Source organism: Manacus candei, unplaced genomic scaffold, assembly GCF_025592945.1.
Source record: "Manacus candei isolate 608988 ecotype Guabito, Panama unplaced genomic scaffold, ASM2559294v1 h1tg000037l, whole genome shotgun sequence".
Taxonomy (NCBI): Eukaryota; Metazoa; Chordata; class Aves; order Passeriformes; family Pipridae; genus Manacus; species Manacus candei.
This window is the reverse complement of record NW_026138085.1, coordinates 9,926,489-9,947,793: the sequence shown is the minus strand read 5'-3', so window position 1 is coordinate 9,947,793 and position 21,305 is coordinate 9,926,489. Positions and strand designations below refer to the sequence as shown.

Sequence of the window (21,305 nt, the reverse complement as noted above, 5' to 3'; positions counted from 1 at the left end):
GGCCGCCCCGCCGTTGCTAGGCGCGGAGGGGGCGCGCGGGCGGGCTCTCGCGAGAACAGCGTGAGGCGGCGGTGGTGGCCATGGCGGACGGGGCCGGTAGCAACGGGGACGCTGCGGGGCCGCCGGTGGGCAAAGAGGCGGGTGAGGCGGCGGGACCGGGGGCGGGCGGGTGACCGGGCCCCCACGAGGTTCCTTGCAGCCCGGTCGGACGCCGAGAGGTGCGGAGCGGCCCGAACAGGGCCGCTCCGCACCTCCCGGGCTCCGACCGGGCCGCTGACGCCCCCGTTCTGTGCCCCCCCACCCCACAGTGGAGCGGCTGATCCGGGAGAACGGACACATCTTCACCGAGGCGCAGTGCAAGGTGTGCAGCGCCCTGCTCATCTCCGAGTCTCAGCGGCTGGCGCACTACCAGGTAAAGAACGGGGAGCATCCCCCCCACCCCAGCCCGCCCCCCGGGCACGGCGGAGCACAGAGCGGGTCTTTCTCTGCTTTCCCTAGAGCAAGAAACACGCCAACAAGGTGAGGCGGTACCTGTCCATCCACGGTGGGGAGGAGGGTGCCCACGGGAAGAAGATGAAGCTGGAGGCGAAGCAGGTGAGCAGGGACTCGATTGCTGCCTATCAGTAAGGTCTGTAAATCGGTGTCTGTGAAGTGTGGATGATAAGTCATGAGAAGCAGCTGAAGGGGGTGGGGGGGGCTCAGCCTGGAGAAAATGAGGCAGTTTAGGCCTTATTGCTCTCTACAACTCCCTGGCAGGAGGTTGTAGCCAGGTGGGGGGTCAACCTCTTCTCCCAGGCAACCAGCCACAGAACAGGAGGAAAAGGCCTCAAGGTGTGCTTGGGGAGGTTCAGGTTGGGCATCAGAAAGAGTTTCTTCATGGAAAGGGTTGTCAGTCCCTGGAATGGGCTGCCCAGGAAGGTGGTGGAGTCACCATCCCTGGAGGTGTTCAAGGAACGACTGGACGTGGCAGTCAGTGCTCTGGTCTGGTTGACAAGGTGGGGATCAATCACAGGTTGGACTTGATGATTTCAGAGACCTTTTCTAACCTTAATGATTCTGTGATTCTGTAAAGTGTCTGAGAGGAAGATAGGACCAGATAATGTGAGAGGATGGACCAGACTCTGCTCAAGGTTGTCCAGCAGTAGGGCAAGAAGCAACAGGCAGAAGCTGATGCACAGGCAGTTCCACCTGAATGTGAGGAAGAACTTCGTTCCTGTGCAGTGACTGAGCACTGAAACAGATTGTCCAGAGAGGGTGTGGAGTCTCCCTCACAGGAGATATCCCAGAACAGTCTGGATGGAATCCTGTGCCACATGCTCTGGGATGGTGCTGCCTGAGCAGGGAGGTGGGACCAGATGACCCACTGTGGTCCCTTCCAACCTGACCCATCCTGTGAGTGCACGACCCCTCAGGGCTGAATATGGCACAGCAGGACCTGCTGTTTAACAGCCTTGTGAGTGAATGAGGAAAAGACTCTCAGGGCATTCTGAGAACTGAGGAGCTCAATGGCAGGCGTTTCACCAGCCCTTGTCCCAGCTCTTGCTGCCCTCCCCACTCAAACAGCCTCTGTGAGTATTTCTTCTCCATTTAAACAAATGCACGTTGCCTTTTTTTGATAGTTTTGCTTGAAATTGCGGATTAAAAATAGGAGCAACAGCTTGTGAGGAGTATTGTTGCATAACATCACACAGAGCACATTGGGTTCACCATCCACGGGAATTTGCTTCCCAGAGCAATCCTTGTTGTACTTATGTGGGTTCCCTCAGCCAGTAGCTGAAGCCTGTTGGTCAGTAAAGGCCCCACGTTCCATTCAGCCATCTGTCTGCCCCTGACTCCCTTGGGGAACAGATTCTACTTTTATGATTGCTTCAGCTCTAATCCCTAACTCTGGCATTTGCAGGGAGGTGGGGGATAATGGCGGATGCCTTCGCACATAGTGTCAGGCTGAGAACTGCCTGGTGCTCCCTGCGCTGCTGGAATCGTGTTGCAGATGACCCAGCTGATAGTGATGTTTGCGCTGCTCAGTTCACACCTTGCAGGGGACGAGGCTGCCTGGTCCAGTTTTGGCAGCCACACACTTAACCATGTCCTTCACCCAAACAGGAGAGGGCGGCCCTTCTGCCTGGAGTGTTTGCCAAAGGGTTTAAAAACGGTAATCTGGTGCAAGAACACTCTGCAGTAAGGGAGAGCGTGATGCTGCATCGTGGAAGTCCTACTCAATCAGACTTCTTAGCACCCAAATGTCTCTGGCTACCTTTTCTTAGACTCTGAAATTGTAGCGTTTCTTGTCATAACCTTTTCTCAGAACCCCTAAACTGTAGTGTTTCTCCTCATAACCAGGAGGCTGGACGGGGTGACCTGCAGAGGTCCCTCCTGGCATCAGCCACTCTGCGATTCTCTGTGCACAGGACAGCAAGCAGGAAGGCAGCAACGGGGAGGACAGGAACAAGTGTTGTCCCATCTGCAACATGACCTTCTCCTCTCCGGCCGTGGCAACATCTCACTACCTGGGCAAGACTCATGCCAAGAACATGAAGCAGCAGGCCCCCAAAGCGGAAGGTATGAGTGTCTGCAGTGCCTTTGCGTTGTCCTGAGGGGCTGTTGAGAGGTTCGTTGCACCCCAAGTGTGAGCTCTTGCGAGGGTGTGTGCGCTCTTTGTTATGAATTAGAAGAAGCAGTGTACCTCCACAGACCTGGCTGTGACAGCCTGCTCAGTGGGCAAAGAAGTTTTGTGGATTTTTGGTTTGCTTTGTTTGGGAGAAATGCAGCTGGTAGCAGAGTTGTCCCCATCCCTGTGTGCAGGGACCAGGAGTGTGATGTTACACTGCAGAAATGCCTGTCACAGGATACGATGCTCACTGAAAGCTTACAGGGACTGTAGTGACTGGTGAAACTCCAATATGGCAAATTCCTCAGAGCTGCTCTGCTACAACAATGTGGCCTCTGAGGTTCAGGGACTGGTGAGCTGCAGATAGCTGGGGACTGGGAGAGTACAGCTGAGGAGCATCAGTATATGCTTGTCTGACCACGTCTGCCTGGGGTGCAGCTGCCTGTGTGTCCCACCCCTTTGCTAGCAGCCGGAAAGGCCCAGTGGGTGGGGAGGGAAACCCTCTGTCCAGGGCAGGTGGGGCAGCCACGAGCTTGGTGGACTGCAGGTGCTCAGGATGGAGGGAAAACACAGCCTTCGATTGCACCTGAGGGTGGCAGTTTGTGCTGGCTCTGAGCTGGGATCTTCCAGCCAGAAACTGTCCTGGGTGTCTTCATGGCTTTGCTAAGATGTGTGTGCAGAGCAAGGCCACCTCTGGGGTCAGGGTGGCCCGTGGGATGTTTTAGTTCTTTGGAGCCCTTGCTTTTGGGTAAGACAGGAGCCTGCAGGGAGGGGTGGACGTGCACTGAGCAGTCTGGTGCGTGCCTTTGGTTTTGGATTGAGAAGAGCTCTCTGATCCCTAGAAGGTTTGTTGCTCTGGTCTTTGGCACTGCAAAGTGAGAGGCTGCAGGTTTCTCCATCACACAGGAAGCCAGTTCCCTGTGTGGATTCACTGTGTCAGACATAGTCCCGTTCATGCTGTTTCTCAGGCAAGACTCCTCATGAACTCAGTTCACAATCAACTCCTGCAGCTGCACGGTGCTTCCAGAAACCCACTGCCTTTGCTGTGCAGGGGCTTGTGCCCCTATTCTGACTGGGGGATGGTAACAGCAGATGGAAGCTCATTCATACCCACTGTTTCATGAATACAGTCATGCTTACATTAAGGAGAAATGTGCAAATCTGTTGGATTTTTTTAAACTCTGAAAGTTTTCCTGGCGTATTCTGACTTATCTTGCCACATGTTTTTAAATTCTTCAGCATTATGGGAAGAGATAGGAACATCGTGAATTTATCAAGGTGTCTTACATTGTCTAGGTTTGGGGGTTAGATGTAGCAGGTTATGAGTTTCAATGTGAGTTTGGGGGAAATAAAGTGACTGGTTTTTACCTGTGAGTTCTGAGACTGACCAAGAGTTTGGATCCACCCAACAGAAGCAGTGCCCCCACAGAAACACCCTGCTGCTCTCCCCACCTCTACTGCATCTTCTAACGAAGAGAACAAGGACATTACTGACCCAGACAAGTTCTGTAGCCTCTGCCATGCCACTTTCAACAACCCCCTTATGGCAAAACAGCACTATGTAGGCAAGAAGCACAGAAAGCAAGAGACCAAACACAAGCTGATGGCGCACTACGGCCGAACCCCTGATGCACCTGCATCGTCCTTCATGGGTGAGTTCTCAGCAGGGAGGCTGATAACCAGCTGGAGAGCAGGGTGGGAGAGCAACAGAATGTCTGACAGGCCTTTGGACGAGAGAGTCTGTGTGGAGGGAGCAGGGGAGAAATGCTCATGATGAGGGACTTGATTATACACCATAAGATTGATTTGGCTGTAACCCCCCAGCAGCAGATGTTTTAGACTGTAGCTACTCATGACAAGCTTTGGGTTGTGTTTTGTGATGTTGCTTAATCAGGGACGTGTCCTTTTTATTCTCTGTGTGGATAATCCAGGGATTTTGGCCAGTACTGTTTCTCGTTAGGTGATTGCATCCAAAATGGAAAGATAAAAGTGGCATTTGATGCTTGAAAATCATCTTTGGGGGGGACTAGCCAAAGATGGAAGGAATAGGTTTAACTGCACCTGCTGCTTCAAAGCACACGAAAGCCAGAGAGATTTCTCCCTGAATGCCTTTCTGCCTCTGTGTGGGCACTTCCATCTGATGAACTAATGCAACTCTCTCTGGAGCAAGTAGGAATGTGGGGAAAAAAACTCCAGAGCTATTAAGGAGGAACTTTAGGCAGACAGTTAAAACTCTTTTGGTTTATGATCTGCTGCTTATGAGCACTTGTACGTGATGAAAGCCCTCAGAGTCCAGTGAAAGCATTAGGAAAACTCCCTTGTTCCTCCCAACAGCCTTCTGTTGGACCAGGAAGTCTTAGTACCTGCTGGATGCTCAAGGTAAATAATAAGCAGACAAATCATCTTAAAATCTTCATCAAGGGCTCCTTTCTCTGTCGTAAAAACCCACACAAGCAGAAGATTAATTATTCTAATTCTTTGCAGGCCACCTTTAGATACCGGTAGCACTTATGACAAATGAGGCTCAATTAGCCAAGTAATGTTCTCTCCCACATGGCGTGGCCGTGTGGGAGATGGAGAAGGTGCTCAGTATCTCGTGTTACCCATCTGCTCTGCACCTAATTAGTGGGGTCTGATGAATGGTTCTACTTGAGTGTGACTCAGGCGCTGACAGTGGCAGGAGCCCCAGCCCAGGTGGGCTGGGTAGGTGGGCAGTGCCCTTGCCCGTGTGATTGATGTGTCCCAGGAAGTGCCAGCAGAACCAGAGTACATACAGACACATCTCTGGGGAACTTCAGCTGTTCTGGAGAGTTTCAGAGTCTGGGCTGTAATTTGGGGTGGATGGGATGGGATGAGATGGACTGTAGTCAGGCGTGTTTTCTCCCACTCTCTTTGCTGTCTCTGTGTGCCAACAGCCACACCTGTTCCTAAACTCTCTGCTGGGACCCAGCTGGCAGCAGGTGTTCTTTGCAGTGCAACACTGAGGTGTTTGTCTGCTTAAAGTCCTCTGGGAACCAGAGGTTTGGGGTGCAGAAATGCAGTTTAGACAACTTTGTGAACACACCTGTTGGCTGGATTTGCAACAGAGAGATCTTGACCTTGGTGGTGCAGGGAGGCAGACCTGAGACTGCATTGGCTCCTCTGGCCTTTCCTGCCCAGATCCAGATCCATTTTAAGAGCTCAATGTCCCACTGGAGTCTGGAATCTCTGAGGTGCAGCAACCACATGGGGAAGTGTCTGTTGCATGCTCTGTTGTGCTTCCCGCTCAGTGATTTGCTGCTCTGCACCCCTGGGATCCGTGTCCTCTTTCATCTTAATGAAATGTTTTCCTTGTGAGACTCCCAGGCAGAGCCCTTCCCCAGTGAGCCAAAATTCAGGAACGCTTAATATCTTGAGGACAACTGCCAGAATTTTTCCCTGATAGAGAATCCTGTGCTGCCATGCTTGCCTGTTTGGTATCTGTGACCTCCTGAACTTTCAGTCCGGCTGGAGTTGTCATGTTACACAAAACCATTGATCCTGTCTAGTACAACTATTGTTGGAAACTATTTTTTTCCTGGCAGTTAACTGATCCGCTGACTGTAACCAAACTGCTTGAGGACAGAGCTTAATATCCTCAGTTGGCACCTCAGCAAGGCTTAGGAGAATGCTGCATTGTGGAGCTGGACATGGGGTGTAATCTCCCCTGGCTGTTTTTATTATTGAAATGCTATGAGCTTACAAATTCAGTATCTCCCTCATTCTTTGTTATGAGATTTCCAGATCAGGAGAAGTGAGAATGTGGGGAAAAAATGGAGTTGCAAAGGCAGTATAGCATCGGGGTTGGGGTCCTAATGCTAAGACTTTTACTGTGTCTGATACTGTGACCTCTTCATAGGAAATGTGTCTTTGTTGTTATCGATGAACAAACCCATGTTCTCATTAGGAAAGCTTTTTTGTCTTAGTGATTCCCTCACAGTGACTGGCTGATACACAGTGGGGTAGTGGGATTGTGTGATCTCCCTGCCTGGTCAGGCTGTTGACTTGTTATTTGTCTTTGTGTAGGGTTGTTTAACACATGAGGTGATTGATTATCTCGCTTGTTTCTAAGTCAGGCACCGGGTTTGGCTGGCTGTGTGTGCTAACATTGCTGTCTGTTTCAGCCGGGAAGGGCTACCCCTGCAGCACATGTAACATAGTGCTGAACTCCATAGAGCAGTACCAAGCTCACATCAGTGGCTTCAAACACAAGAATCAGTAAGTAACATTCTTGTCTATGTGTGTTTCCAGCCTCGCTGTTCAAATCAATGGCCTAAATATAATGTAAAATGCGGTTTTGAACGCGTGTCTCCAGCTGACTTCCAAGCAGAACAGCAGGGTCTGTGCAGGCTCTCTCTGTGTGTCCTGACGCCACTCCAACAGCTCCCTCTGCAGACAGCCCGGCTGTGCTGCTTCCAGTTTCTTTCCGTTCCTGATAGTTCAGCTCAGCACAGACGTTTGCAGTGAGCCTGACACCCATTAAACACAGTTTCTCTTAACAGCTGAGATTTTAATTTAATTAAGAACTGGCTCAGTGGAGATCTGCTTGCCATTCTAATCTCCCTTGGGGTTGCTTGTTGTAAAATTTGGCATGGAATCAACGTGCTCCAGAAACCTGGACTGTATTCCTTCACTCCTTCTCACAGCTGGCAAGTTAAATAATGGCATCCCCTGCATATATTATTAATTGAAAAAAATCAGGTTGCCAGGCGATTAATACCAAAAATACTTGTTCTGAACACTGTCAAAGTTCAGATCTTTAATTTAAGAGCCTTCACTAAAAGAGACTCAATAATGAACCTGGGTTGCTTAGAAAGCTTCTTAGAAGGAAGAGGTATTAGGAAACCCTACCTCGAGTGAGGAGAGGCTCGTAGCCAAATTTCCCAAATGAGTCAGGAAGAAAGCTGGAGTCTCTTGTTGCTTGTCTATGAAATAACAGCCCCATGGTCCCTCAGCTCTCTGGAGTACTTGATTGGAAGACTTGTGCTCCATCCTGCATCCCAGAAAAGTTTCAACTTACAAACAGCACAACTGAATGAGTGAATAGGAAGTATCCCATTCCAGAGAAATAGCATTGAGGATGTTCCCAACACACACACATGTGAATGTTCCCTTTAAGAACACAGATGTTGTCATAGCTGTTGCAGCCACTTTTCAGAAAGCTGCTCTGGATTCAGCCATGCAGTCCTGTTCCAGCTCCTGCAGCCTGCGGAGAGGCAGGATGCTTGCTTTGTAATGGGAGCTCTTTAGCAGTCCTTGAGCTGTGCCGCGGCTAATTCTGCCATGCTAAAGGTGTCTGTTTACACACAGGCACAGAGGGCAAGGATGCACTTGGAAGGTTTTCTGGCAAGTTGTTGCCTTGGCTGCAGTGGGCTGTTGCTCTGCTGACAGCCGTGCCTGCTGAGCAGTGATTGCAGCTGGCACATTTCAGAGCATTTGTGACAGTCTCCTTTTTTTCCTGTGTTTTCCTCTTGCTCCCTTCGATGTGCAGGATGCCAGGAGCAGTGCCAGTTGTCGGACCGTTCCCACCGCAGCAGTATGTCCGGGAAGAGTCAACTGCCCCAGGAGGCTACAGTTACTTCAGCCAAGACTTCTAGAGCAAGTTGCAGCACTGTTCTTGGAGTTGTTGGTGGCCCCAGAACGCACATCCTTTGCCAGCCCACAACGGTTTCATTATCCCTCTGGATAAGCAAAACCCTACCCTCCTGTATGCACTCGTTGAGCAGAACGAGGACTGAATTTGTCAGGAAAAGGATCCAGCTGGAAGAGACTTGCTAGACAGCAAATACTTCACTCCCTTTAGAGTAGTTTTCATTGTGTAATTGCTTCCTGTGAAGGTGGGTGCGGTGTGAAAGGAAGTGTGTATCTGGTGTAAAGGAGGGTTTGGCAACAGGCTGGTAGTGGCCACCTCCTCCCTGTCCCCACTCTGGAAGGCTGCCCATCCTGCTTCTGGGCTGCTCTCAGAGGGACACCAGCACCTGCGGGCACGCCTAGGTGTGACAAGAGGGGAGCTGGAGCCAGGCTGTGGGGCCAGAGCCACCCACAAGCCCGGGGAGGCTGAGGACAGAGAGCAGCCCCTGTCCCCAGGTGTGCCCTGATGCTGGCATGCTGTCGGCCCAGCTCTGCTCATCCCTGCCCTGAACCAGGGCTCTGGCTGCTTCTCTGGGCTGAGCCCCAGCGTTTCCCAGGCTGGCAGACACAGGGAAGGGCATGAGCTGCCCGCCAGCCACGTCCCCCACGGAAGCGCCACAGTCCCCTGCCCTCACCACAGCAGCTCTGTGGGGCCAACTGCTGCTCTAGAAGTGCAGGGCTGGGCCGTGGGGCTCCCCCTGAGCCGGGGGGAGCGCAGCCCCAGCTGCAGCCCCAACTGCTGCCGCCCCTCGTGGCCTCACTGGCTCCAGCAAGTAAATCAGGTGCAGATGTGGAGTCAGGGCCGGGTGCCTGCTTGCGATTAGGGGCTGGGAGCATCGGGGTGGCCCCGGTCCTGCCTCACAGCCCCCTGCCGTGGCTGCAGCTCTCCCCAGTGCTGTACAGGGGACAGGGCTGGGAGGCAAAGATCCTGCTTGCGACAAGACATGGCACTGCCTGCTCTGCTGCCAGGCTACCCCCACCCTGCATTTTCCCCGCTCAGCCCTCGCTGCCCCAGTCTGTGAGTGCTCCTGTGCCATGCCGTGGCCAAAGCCCAGGACCTTAGTGTCCCTGTCTTGCAGCCCCTGTGCTGGGCCCCACATTCTTGGCTCCCCAGAGGGAGCAGCAGGTTCATGTTTGCCAAGTTCTGCCTGGTTAAACCTTAACCGAGCTGGGTTGTTCCATCAGTCCCTCCCAGCTGGAGATAAGGATGGGCAGGCAAGACCAGGGCCTGGTGAGAAGCACTGCCCTGAGCCTGGCTGCTCACCTCCAGCACTGCACTCAGCCCCTGCAGAGTGCCCTGCCCAGCCTGGGGTGGCTGCCCCTCTGCCATGGGCCCTGCCTGCCTTGGTGGGTCCCCATGGATGTGAGGGCAGCAGATTGTGGCTGAAAGCTGCCATGTGGCCAGTGGGGCTGGATGGAGCTGGAAGCCCCTGTGCTGGGGCTCACCCCTGTACTCCAGGGCTGGCCCACTCCCTCTGTGCCAAGGGGTTCCCATCACCCCAGTACATGGCATGAGCTTGCTCAGCCTCAGCTCCTGGACCCCATACACATATGGGGTACAGGGAGCTGGGGCTCCTGCCCCTCAAACAACTGCTGTTCAGAGGAAGCCAAGAGAAACTTCCAGGAGGAAAGAGCCCCCCAGGCTCCGGCCCCCCAGGAGCCACGGTGCCGCGCGTGCTCATGCCGGCCACAGGTGCCACCGCAGCGGGAGTGTCGGCGAGCGCTGGGGCCAGGCACAAGGGGCGGCTGTGTTCCCGCAGCTCCGGCTGCCTTCCAAGAGCAATATTGTTGGCACCAGGCAGGCTCCCTGCACCGGCAGTGCATACATGGGCCTTTCATGAGAGGAGTGGGGATGATTTACTGCCTGGGGGAAGGGGCAGGGGCGGGAGGATGAAGCTCCAGCATGCCGGCGCCCGGCCCCTCGTGCGTGCTCGCTGCCGTGGGGCCCTGCACTTGTAAGTGTGCCCGAGGGTCTGGCCAGGGGGTCACCTCTCCCAGTTGGGCATGGGGCAGAGTGGGTCCACCTGCCCCATCTGCAGGGCTATGGGGACACACTCCCTCTCTGGGTGCCCCACTGCATCTGAGCTTCCACTGTGGCTCAGCAGGCGGGGGTCACACATCCCGTGCGGTGCTGCAGTGATGGGAACAGTCCATGAGCTGGGGAGACAGGAGCAGCAGAGGAGGGTGCTGGGACAGGGGTGCACTAGCAGCGCAGGGTGCTGTGCTGGCACAATCCCCCCTTGTTGAACTGCTGGCGTGGCAGAGGCCGTGGCGGTGCTGCCGGCAGCGGGTGGCAGGCGGTGGGGCTGTGCTGCTGTGAAGGGCTTTTTGTTTGCCATCAGTTGCTGTTATAAATCAAGCCAGGCAGCCCAGCCCCAGCCTAGCACTGCCCCATGGCAGAGAGGCTATGGGTTCCCAGCTGCCCACAGCTCCATCCCACCAAGCCCCAGCCTGTGCCCAGCATTGCCCTGACCCAGCAGGGATGCTTGGTGTGCCATGGGATGAGGTGCCAGCACTGGTCTCTTTGCCTTGCTTTCACCCAGCATCAGGGAACCTTGGGATACAGGGGATCTCTCCCTGCCCATCCCAGGCCATGGCTCCCATGGGCTCCCCAGAGTCCCAGCTCTCCCCTGGTGTTCCCAGCACTGGGAATAACACCTTCTCTCTGGTTTTAATTTGGTTTTGGTTCGAATTGAGCTGAACCCAACATTTTTCTGTGCTTCCGGCACGCTGTGAACTCTGCAGGGGTGGCCGCTGCTCCGTGAAATTGATGTTCTTGTCCGCTTCACGCATCGGCAGGAATGAACAGCTGCTGGGGGCTGCTGGCCCCTGGGACTGCTTTGTGCACCTCTGCACCCCGGGGGGGACCAGCACCCCAGCAGCATGGGGGAACAGTGCACCAACCAGACCTCACAATGAAGCCATGTCATGCTGAAAGTTGCTGGTTTGGCGTCCTGGAGCAGTACAGATGTGGCTGTGCTTTGGCCCTGACAGTGTGGCCCTACAGGGTGAGGGGTGACAGTGACAGTGCATCCCACTCACACGAACTCAGGCTCCACACCAGACCTGGACAATGCTGCATGTGGGGCTCAGCACGACCCTAGAAGGTCTTGCTGGAAAGCAGAGAGATGGTGAAGCAGATGGCGATGCAGCAACGAAGAGCAACGCTGGGACCGGACCCTGGCTGTGTGCTGGGAACACCTTCTGTCCCCCCTTGCTGGCAGCAGGATGCCCAGGGGAAGGTGTTCCTGAGGACCACACTAGGTCAGTGTGTGAGGCCAGGCATCCCCCAGTGCCCAGGGGTCCTGCGTGGGCAGATGGGCAGCGTGACCTGGGCATGGTGGGGTCTGCCCACTCTGGCACAGGCAGCAGCACGGGGAAGGCGAGGACGAAGTGTTTATGGGCCGGATTAGGCCACTCCAACGCTGGCTCGCAGCCTCTCGGTGTTTTACGACGCTCCGTTATGGGCTCCTAATGAGGGTCACAGCCGCTTTATGGCACCGGCAGCGATAACGCTACAACTAATTACAGCGCAATTAGCGTGCGGGCTGCCGGGTACCCAGCAACGCTCCGCGCCCAGCCCGGGCCAGGGCATCTGCCGGCGGGCACTGCTGCCGGGGCATCCTCGGCATCCCGGGGCCGGGGTGCTCCCGCTCCCAGCAACTGGGGTGCCACGGGGGGAAACGGGGGTGGCCTTGTCCCCTCGACCCATCTGCTGCTCTCCACGCGTGGGGTCTGCCTGGGAGATGGCACAAGGGAGCAGCCCCGGGTGTTTTGCAGTCCCACGCGTTCCCACCCTCCCGAGGATGGTGCAGCGGCGGGGCCCGAGGGCCGCCTCTCGCTGTTGTGGGGGGGTCGCGGTCGGTGCCGCCCCCCACTATCCTCTCAGCCCGGCGGCGGGTCGGTTTGCAAAGGAGGCGGCGGAGTGGGGCCGGTCCCCGTCCCCCCCCGCGCCTCCCCAGCGCTCCGGGCGGGGCCACTGTAACTCGAGCGCGCCCCTACAAAGTGCCCGCGCCCCCGCGGCGGCGGCAGAGCGGGGCGGGAGCCAGCCCGGAGCGAGCCCCAGCCCTGCCTGCAGCCGGAGCCAGAGCCGTCCCCGGTCCCGCCGCCATGGGGCCGCGGTGCGGGGCGCGGCGGCGCTGAGCCCGCTGCCCCCGGACTTTGCCCGGCCCTCCCCGCGCAGCGCGGGCGGCTCCGCCGCGGGAGTCCGTCACCACCGGTAACAACGCGACCCTCGCCCCCGGGACTGTTCGGGATCCTCCACTCGGGACACTCTCCCCCCTCCCTGGAATCCCCACGGTCCCCCTTCCCCCGGTAAACCTCCCCCAGCGCCCTGACGAGGCTGCCGCTGGCAGGACGAGTCGTGTTCCCGGCATCCAAACGGGGTGTTCCCCCCTCTCCATGCCCACTCCCAAGGGGGGGAGGCTCTGTAAGGGATCTCAAACTGCCCAGGGACACCCGTTCTCTGCCTCCCCTCCATGCTCACCCACTCTCGCCGTGCCCTGGGAACTCCGCGCCGCTGCTCCCCGGTGCCCCGGGACGGGAGGGGGCTGCTCGCCCGGATCCGCTCACCCGGCCCTGCCTGTCCCGCAGGGTGGGACCCCCCTCGCCGCGGGGGCCTGGAAGATGCGGCCCCTCTTACAGGTCGTGGCGGGGCTGCTGCTGGCGGCGGCTGCCCAGGGCAAGGCGATGGAGCCAGGTACGGCTGCGGGGGGCGAAGCGGGGCCGGGAGGTGGCGGGAAGGGAGTCATGCTTTCTGAATACTTTCCCCATCCCAGATGGGCACCGAGCCCCGGGTTGGGAGTGCGAGTGCTCACCCTGGGCACGCAGCCCCACCACTCTGCCTGCGGGGCTGGGCTGGCGGGAGCCAGGGACATGGCACGGGGACCAGCGTTTCCATCACCGGGAGAGGAGGTGTGGAGGCTGGGAGGAGCAGGGTGGCTCCAGGCAGGCTGTCCCTGTGCCGCGGAGGCTTGGCTCGCTCGGTGGATATGCGTGGCAGAGCGGGGTGGCGTGACTGCCGTGGGCTGTCGCAGTTCTGCGTGGCTCCTGGTGAGGTGCCGGCAGTGCCTGGCCATGGTGGGTACGGGAGGAGGACGTGTCCCAGGGGACTAGAGGCCCAGCTACCTCACGTCCCACCCGTACTGGCCACGCAGAGGGCTGGGGACGCACTTTGACCCCCAGGCCACTGCACGCCGGCAGTCGGGCTGCGCTGGTATTGCCGTTCTGGCAGCCAGGTGGTGTCTGCCCTCCAGGTGCACACGCTGCTGCTGGCCATGGGCAGGCAAGGCCCTGCTGCCAGCCTGAGCATCTCCGGAGACAGCCAGGCGTAATGGTCCCGGCCGTGCCTGGGGCATGTGAAGGTCCAACGATGGGTGGCCGGGTGGGTTTGTTGCTGGGTTGAGTGAAGCAGAATGGGCTGGAGCAGTGTGCCACTGGGAGTGGTGGAAGGATGGTGCCATGTGTGGCCTTGGACAGGACATGCCACTGGGTAAAGCATGTCCCTGTGCCCTAGGGCAGAGTCCAGCCCTCACCCACCTCTTGGGTGGCAGAGCTGGGCACCAGCCTGTGTCACACCACATGTTCTCTGCACTGGGGTGGACATGTGGTGGGGTCCTGGGAGGGGTGAGCACCAGGGTGGGCACTCACCGTGTCTCTCCAGAGCTATTTGAGAGCCCATTGCTGGAGTCAGAAGAAGAACATCTCCTGCTGGACCCGGGCAATGTGCTGAAGCTGTACTGTGATGCCAACCAGAGCGGTGCCAGTGTGGTTTGGTACAAGGAGTCTCGGCCTCTTGTCTCGGGAGGTCGCATCCATCTCCGGCAGAGTCTGCTGGAGATCTCGGAGGTTGCCTATGAGGACTCAGGGCTCTACGTGTGCCGGGCGCGGGGGACTGGGGAGATCCTGCGCAATTTCACCATCTCCGTTGTGGGTAGGGGCCCTGGCATTGCCCAGCAACCCCCAGGGCAGCAAGGCAGCCACTGCCCACCCAGCCCTGCGGGCAGGGATGTCCCTCTCAATCCGTTTCCTTTTGCAGACTCCCTGGCATCAGGTGATGATGATGAAGATAGTGATGGCGACAGTCCCCACAGAGACCGAAATGAGGAGCCCATCTATGTGCCCAGAGGTCAGTACCATGCCAGGGCACTGCAGAAAAGGGCAGCTGGGGCAGAACCAGGGGCATGGGACACTACTGTCTCCCAGTCCCAGCAGAGGCAGCTGGGAACAGGCCCCTAGCTGCCCTTTGGCCCCCTCCCACTGTATGTCCCACATGTCCCCAGCTCCTTACTGGACTCACCCACACCGGATGGACAAGAAGCTGTATGCGGTCCCCGCGGGGAACACAGTGAAGTTCCGCTGCCCGGCCTCGGGCAGCCCCAGCCCCAGCATACGCTGGTTCAAGAACGGGCGCGAGTTCCGGGGGGAGCACCGCATCGGGGGCATCCGGGTACGGGCCAGCTCCCCCTACCACACCTCCCCTCCTGGGATCCATCTCCCCCATCTCACCTTGCTGCCTTATCTCCCCCGTCCACAGCTCCGGCATCAGCACTGGAGCCTGGTGATGGAGAGTGTGGTGCCCTCTGACCGCGGCAACTACACTTGCCTGGTGGAAAACAGGTTTGGCAGCATCCGCTACAGCTACCTCCTGGATGTGCTGGGTGAGGGCTCCTCAGCACAGCGCTGGTCCAGGCTCCCCCCACGCCAGGCAGAGGGGTTGGGGTCAGGGGAAGGGGGTGGAGGAGCTTCGTGGCTTCTCTCTGGTGCAGCCCACATGTCCCTTGCACCCCAGGGATGTGGGATGGAGAGCAGGCTCATGTTGCATTGGTCTGCTGTAGGGCTGGGGAAGGGCTCTCTGTGGCTCCATGGTGGGTGGAGAGGGAGGGAGAAAGGAGCCCCTGCTCTGGGCCACTGTGTCAGTGACACCCCTCTACTCCCTGTGCACAGAGAGGTCCCCACACAGGCCCATCTTGCAGGCTGGGCTGCCTGCCAACACCACGGCCCTTGTGGGCAGTGATGTGGAGTTCTTCTGCAAGGTCTACAGTGATGCCCAGCCCCACATCCAGTGGCTGAAGCACATTGAGGTGAACGGCAGCAACTACGGTCCTGATGGGGTCCCCTACGTGCAAGTGCTCAAGGTAAAAAGGGCTGGAAGCACCCAGATCCCAGATACCCACCCTAAAGTGGTGACAGGGGTGCACAGAGCCCCCCGAGGAAGAGGGATGCTGACCATCCACTCCTTTCCCTGGCAGACTGCAGACATCAACAGCTCTGAGGTGGAGGTGCTGTACCTGCGCAATGTCTCCGTGGAGGATGCTGGCGAGTACACCTGCCTGGCAGGGAACTCCATTGGCCTCTCCTACCAGTCTGCCTGGCTCACCGTCCTGCCAGGTAGGGTGGGGTCCTGGGGTGGGGACTTGGACCCCTGGCACGCAGAGGCCATGCCTCAGGCCAACTCATTCACTCTCCCCAGAGGAGGAGCTGGTGCGGGAAGCTGAAGCCCCTGAGGCCAAGTACACGGACATCATCATCTACACCTCAGGCTCTCTGGCCGTGGCCATGGCCATCATCATCATGGTGCTCTGCCGGATGCAGACTCAGTCGAGCAAGCAGCACCTGGAGCCCATGGCGGTCCACAAGCTCTCCAAATTCCCACTCATCCGACAGGTGGGTGATGAGCTGGAGCCCTGTTGGGCACAGGGGGGACCTTGGTGACCAACTGGCTCCACGAGTGCCACTTGTACCCGTCACACCTTACCCTGCTACCAGCCTTGGGGCTGCCCTTCCCCATTGCCTCCTGTGGCTCCCTCGCCCCATTGCTCCAAGTGAGGGTCTCTGCAGCACTGTTAGGACTCTCTTGGCCCTGGAACATGGGGCAGGATGGCTGAGGTCCCTTGGTCTCCACAGTTCTCCCTGGACTCCAGCTCCTCCGGGAAGTCCAGCACATCCCTGATGCGCGTCACCCGTCTCTCCTCCAGCTGTGCCCCAATGCTGGCTGGTGTCATGGAGCTGGACCTGCCCCTTGATGCCAAGTGGGAGTTCCCCCGAGACAAGTACGGTGCCACGTGGGGCAGGGACTGGGGGCTGCTCTCCCAGCTGCCCCAGGGACAGCAGCATGTGGGTGACATGTGGGGAGGTCTCTGGCCACCACCAGACACCTCAGCACCTCTGTACCCTGGGGCACTGGGATTCAGCTTGGACAGAGAGGGGCAGCCACACTGCCTCTGCCCCTCAGGATTCCTCCATGTGGTGGTGGGGAGTGGGGCCATCCCTGTGGTCCCTCACGGTTCTGCCTGTCCCTGCCAGGCTGGTGCTGGGGAAGCCCCTGGGGGAAGGCTGCTTTGGCCAGGTGGTGCGGGCAGAGGCTTATGGGATCGACAGAGACCGGCCAGACAGAGCTGTCACCGTAGCTGTCAAAATGCTGAAAGGTAAAGACTCCTGTGCCAGTGTCCCAGGAACAGAAGTGGCATCAGTGCTGGGTTGGAGTGCCACGCAGCTGGCACGGTGACACTGCCCTCCTTCCCCAGACAATGCCACTGACAAGGACCTGGCTGACCTCATATCCGAGATGGAGATGATGAAGCTCATGGACAAACACAAGAACATCATCAACCTCCTGGGAGTCTGCACACAGGATGGTGAGGGGTCTGAGCGGGCAGGGTTTGGACAGGGCATGGAGCATGACCAGGGGATGGGGGCTGTTGGGGACAGTGGCTGACTGGGGAGGGACAGGGCAGGAGCTGAGTGAGTGGCTGCCCTTCCCAGGGCCACTGTACGTGATTGTGGAGTTTGCTGCGAAGGGCAACCTGCGCGAGTACCTCCGTGCCCGCCGCCCCCCGACACCCGACTATGCTTTTGACGTCACGGCAATGCCTGAGGAGCAGCTCTCCTTCAAGGACCTGGTCTCCTGCATCTACCAGGTGGCCCGTGGCATGGAGTACCTGGAGTCGAAGCGGGTAGGGCTGGCACGGCCCGCGCGGGCTGCTCGTGCTGGGCACAGCTGGGGAGGGCATGGTGGTGACAGGGGAGCGGTGTGTCCCTGGTGAACCTGCTGTTCCCATGGAGAGGGAGCCCAACCCATTCCCACAGGCTGTCCAGAACCTACCAGCCTCATCCAGCAAAGCTCAAGGCAGTATCTCCCCAGAAATGTGGGGCTCAAAGCCTGACCCACCCCCCGAGGAGTGTGTCCCAGCAGTGCGCCTGTCACTGCAGAAAGCCTGATGAGGGGGTGGCCCCACCCCTGCAGAAGTGCTGGGGGATGTATGGGAGAGAAACAGCACCTCTGGGTGTGTGGAGGGGACATACAGAGCTGGAGCCACCATCTCACACCCCTGTGGGCAACGCTCCCCCCCTGCAGTGCATCCACCGTGACCTGGCCGCCCGCAATGTGCTGGTGACGGCAGAGAGCGTGATGAAGATCGCTGACTTTGGCTTGGCCAGAGACGTCCATGACATCGACTACTACAAGAAAACCAGCAACGTGAGTGGGGGTCCTGGGAGAGGGGCACAGGGACCCCCAGCCAGGGCTGAGCTGAGCAGGGGGTTGCTCTCATAGGGTCGCCTGCCAGTGAAGTGGATGGCACCAGAGGCCCTGTTTGACCGTGTCTACACCCACCAGAGCGATGTGTGAGTCCTGGGGGGGAATGAGGCTGTGTTGTCTGTGTGGGACAAGGCAGCACTGTGGAGTTATGCACATACTGGAGGGTCCCCATGAGTAGGATGGAGATGCTCCATAGGGACAGCGGCAGTGGGGCACATCTTCCCCCAAGGTGATGCCACCCTCTGCCATCCCTGCTCCCACAGCACTGCAGGGTGCAGAGAGGCAAGTTGGGGAAGGACCCTTGAACATGGTTGACCTCCCCTTTGCCATACGTGATCCTAGGTGGTCCTTCGGGATCCTGATGTGGGAGATCTTCACACTGGGGGGCTCCCCATACCCCGGCATCCCTGTGGAGGAGCTCTTCAAGCTGCTGAAGGAGGGGCACCGCATGGACCGGCCATCTAACTGCACCCATGAGCTGTGAGTACTGGCCAGGTGGGGAGGCAGGGGGCACAGTGAGACCCCATTAACACCACTTGCCTCCCAGGTACATGCTGATGCGGGAGTGCTGGCACGCCGTGCCCTCGCAGCGCCCCACCTTCAAGCAGCTTGTGGAGGGGCTGGACAAGATACTGGCAGCTGTTTCGGAGGAGGTGAGAGGTGGAGGATCGGGTGGCGGTGGGCAGCATGGGCACTGACAGCACTGGTGGTGATGGCACCGTCCCTCCCTGCAGTACCTGGACCTATCCATGCCTTTTGAGCAGTACTCACCCTCCTGCGAGGACACTGCCAGCTCCTGCTCCTCGGACGACTCTGTCTTCACTCACGACCCTCTGCCGCTGGCTCCCCGCCTCTTCTCCTACCCCAGTGTGAGGACTTAAGGGCGGGCAGGGAAGGGTGATGCCAAGGCTGCCTCTGCCCGTGCTGGGAGCAGGTCCAGGTTTCTGGCTCTGAAAGCTGCCAGGCTCCCCAGGAGGTTCCCTGCTTTGTTTGGGGTGAGCAGTGGGCAGGCAGGGCCCTGAGCTGCAATGCTGGGGCAGGGTGTCCCTCTCTCCTGGCTCCATTTGGGCACTGAGCCATCAGTCCTGGCTGAGACCTGCCTCGCATTGTTTGGCAGAGGGAGCTAGATCCTGTCCAGGCAGGAACTGTGTGGGATGCCCATGACATTGCCCAGGGAGATGGGCTTTGGCCAGCGCTTTGGTGGAAGTGTCTCTGGGTGGGAGCCCCACTGCTGTCGGCCTCCTGCTGCATCTGTACATAGCCACAGAGATGAATATTTATGTACGTGAAATATCAACCTGATAAATTATTTTTTTGGAATAGACCCCAATAGCGCAGTTTCTGGGCTGCTCCTGGGGGGCAAAGGGCTCACATAAGCTGGGAAGGCAGATCAGCGGCTGCCTCCTTGCTGCCTCCTCACCCCAGCCAGCGCGGGGGCCCTGTGACCACTCTACAGGGACACGGAGGCAGTGCCACAGGTGCAGGAAGCGATGTCCCCCACTCCCGTGCCTCCAGGCCTGCTCCAGCACAAAGCACCCTCGCATCTGTTCCCCATTAGCCACTGCTGCACTAAGCCACCGTGAACTCCGCTACCAGCATCGCCCTGAAACCGATCCCTCAACTGCCGTGGGCTCCCAGGCTGGGAAAGCGCTCTGGGGCCCTGCCCTGTGCACAGGGGACCCTCTGCATTCCCCCTGCCCAGGCCAGCCCCAGCACTACAGATAAAAGTGAGTTATGGGCTCTGCACTGTCTCCCCAAAGCCCCTCACCCCTGGGAGCACAAGTTGGAGGTCTCCAGCCCTGGCTCTGCTCTCTTGATATCTGCTTTGCTCCCCCTTGGCCCACGGTGCCTGGCAATGACAGCAGTGTGGGCAGGGAGGGTTGCAGCTGTCTTGCCCCCTCCTGCCAGCCCACTCCTGGGGTCTAGGGTTTCATCTAGGGCCGGGCTTTGCCGGGCCGTTAGCCCCAGGATCTGGTTTCCTCCTCCAGCTCCCAGCTGCACTCACAGCCCCCAGCCTGGAAGCTGGCTCTCTCAGCCTGGAAGCTGGCTCTCTGGCACAGCCTGCCTCAAACCAGCCCAAGGGGATGGGGACTGGCAGGTGCTGTGGGGCAGGACCTGGGCCTGGGGCAGCTGGAAAGGGAGTCCTGCCTGCTGCTATGATGGTGCTGGGGTCTGGGATCTCAAGGGATGCAGACTGTGGGACTCAGCTCAGCCGTGGGCGTTGTGCATTGCATGTGCTGGGGAGCCTGGCAGCTTTCAGAGCCATCCTGGGGTCCCCTCCATGTCACAGGCCCTACAGGGCTGCTGGGGGGATCCCAGCCCCACTGACATGCTTGCAGCCTCCCTCCCCAGCTCTGCTCCCCTCTGCTGGAGCCAGCTCCCCATTCCCGCATGGCAGGCGGAGGCAGACAGCCCACTGGCAGGTGTGAAACCTGCCTGTCCCGGCAGCCTGCCTGCCTGGGAAGGATCCCAGCTGTCCGATAATGTGCCAGAACCAATGCATTTTGCACAGCCCTGAATGGGGCATTCACGCACTGGAGGGCAAACTGCCCAGGCTGCCCACGGAGACTGCCCAGACTGGGACCGGGACTGAACATGGATGGGTGCATGGACAAGGGCCTGAACCCCATGGGGCTGTGCCCAGCTTGCCCCTACCTCACTCCAGACTGGGGTCTCCATGCAGGGGACAGCACAGAGGGCAGGCAGTTCTTGCTCACCCTGCGCTGCCCTTTCCATGGAAAACAGGGCCACAGCCACTTTCACAGGGTGAGGCGTAGGTGGGTTTGCTAATCCTTCATGCCAGGTGGAGGGGGCACAAGGAGACATTGTGAGCAGGGACCTGCCACCTCCTGCCACAGCCTCACTCTGTCCCTGCTCACTTATGGACTTGCTGCAGGTGCAGGCAGTGCCTTCTCCCCACAGTCCAATCCACACCAGTACAGCCCAGAGATACTTTCAGGGGCCTGGCAGTGCCCAGCACTGTGCCCACCTGCTGCCCCAGCACAGGGGGATGGCCTATACCCCATCCCCAGGCACCACCACATCCCCCAGTGAACTCCCCAGAGCTGCAGCAGTGAGTACATGGTCTGTGCCAGAACCAGCTCTGCCAGGCATGGGGCAGCTGGGGCCATGGCTGGGCTGGGAGGCAGCCTGGGGCGTCCCGCAGCCCCACGACAACTGGAGGCAGTTTTTATTGTTTAACATTCCTGGTATTTTCTGTCAGGGCTGAACCAATTGTCCTTAATCCACCAGGCTCTGCTGGCCAAACAAGTGTGGCTGAGCCACCAGCATCCTGTCCGCACGAACAGGCCCCTTTTGTGAGGGGGATTTAGCATGTAGCCCAGTAAATCCTGCTGGTTTCCTGAGGCAGCGTTCCCACACACCCCCACCCCCACCCCGCCGCCTGCCCCCAGTCCCCAGATCCTGGCACTGCTCCCTGCCCGGCTGTGCCCCACCAGAACCTGCCCACCTGGGAGCTGCAGGTTCCTCTTGCATGGTGCTGGGACATGT

At 58.5% G+C, this 21,305-nt stretch overlaps 2 protein-coding genes across 4 annotated transcripts; both read left to right on the top strand.

Annotated features, from left to right (window-relative positions):
• The first annotated feature begins 6 nt into the window (after nucleotides 1-6).
• On the top strand, nucleotides 7-8,433 carry ZNF346 (zinc finger protein 346). 2 transcript variants are annotated; one of them, XM_051793442.1, is made up of 7 exons: nucleotides 7-141; nucleotides 309-412; nucleotides 499-594; nucleotides 2,409-2,559; nucleotides 4,021-4,260; nucleotides 6,751-6,844; nucleotides 8,118-8,433. In XM_051793442.1, the coding sequence occupies exons 1-7, from the start codon at nucleotides 81-83 to the stop codon at nucleotides 8,221-8,223; spliced, it is 852 nt and encodes a 283-aa protein (XP_051649402.1). In that variant the 5' UTR covers nucleotides 7-80; the 3' UTR covers nucleotides 8,224-8,433. The 2 variants fall into 2 exon arrangements, with proteins under 2 accessions (XP_051649402.1, XP_051649404.1); XM_051793444.1 differs by lacking the exon at nucleotides 4,021-4,260.
• A 3,800-nt stretch (nucleotides 8,434-12,233) lies between these two features.
• Nucleotides 12,234-19,120, top strand: FGFR4 (fibroblast growth factor receptor 4). Of its 2 annotated transcripts, XM_051793436.1 has the most exons (18): nucleotides 12,234-12,476; nucleotides 12,851-12,956; nucleotides 13,920-14,189; nucleotides 14,295-14,384; nucleotides 14,539-14,705; nucleotides 14,793-14,916; nucleotides 15,203-15,393; nucleotides 15,508-15,646; nucleotides 15,729-15,922; nucleotides 16,163-16,308; nucleotides 16,562-16,683; nucleotides 16,783-16,893; nucleotides 17,021-17,211; nucleotides 17,613-17,735; nucleotides 17,811-17,881; nucleotides 18,138-18,275; nucleotides 18,343-18,448; nucleotides 18,530-19,120. In XM_051793436.1, the coding sequence occupies exons 2-18, from the start codon at nucleotides 12,884-12,886 to the stop codon at nucleotides 18,674-18,676; spliced, it is 2,403 nt and encodes an 800-aa protein (XP_051649396.1). In that variant the 5' UTR covers nucleotides 12,234-12,476; nucleotides 12,851-12,883; the 3' UTR covers nucleotides 18,677-19,120. The 2 variants fall into 2 exon arrangements, with proteins under 2 accessions (XP_051649396.1, XP_051649395.1); XM_051793435.1 differs by having other exon boundaries at nucleotides 12,234-12,956.
• The last annotated feature ends 2,185 nt before the right edge of the window (nucleotides 19,121-21,305 follow it).

Coding starts and splice junctions, on each gene's coding strand:
- ZNF346 (XM_051793442.1), top strand. CDS start 81: ATGGCGGACGGGGCCGGTAGCAACGGGGACGCTGCGGGGCCGCCGGTG. Junction 413..498: donor AGCGGCTGGCGCACTACCAG/GTAAAGAACGGG, acceptor TGCTTTCCCTAG/AGCAAGAAACACGCCAACAA. Junction 2,560..4,020: donor GCAGGCCCCCAAAGCGGAAG/GTATGAGTGTCT, acceptor TCCACCCAACAG/AAGCAGTGCCCCCACAGAAA.
- FGFR4 (XM_051793435.1), top strand. CDS start 12,659: ATGCCCACTCCCAAGGGGGGGAGGCTCTGTAAGGGATCTCAAACTGCC. Junction 16,894..17,020: donor GGGAGTCTGCACACAGGATG/GTGAGGGGTCTG, acceptor TGCCCTTCCCAG/GGCCACTGTACGTGATTGTG. Junction 17,212..17,612: donor AGTACCTGGAGTCGAAGCGG/GTAGGGCTGGCA, acceptor CCCCCCCTGCAG/TGCATCCACCGTGACCTGGC.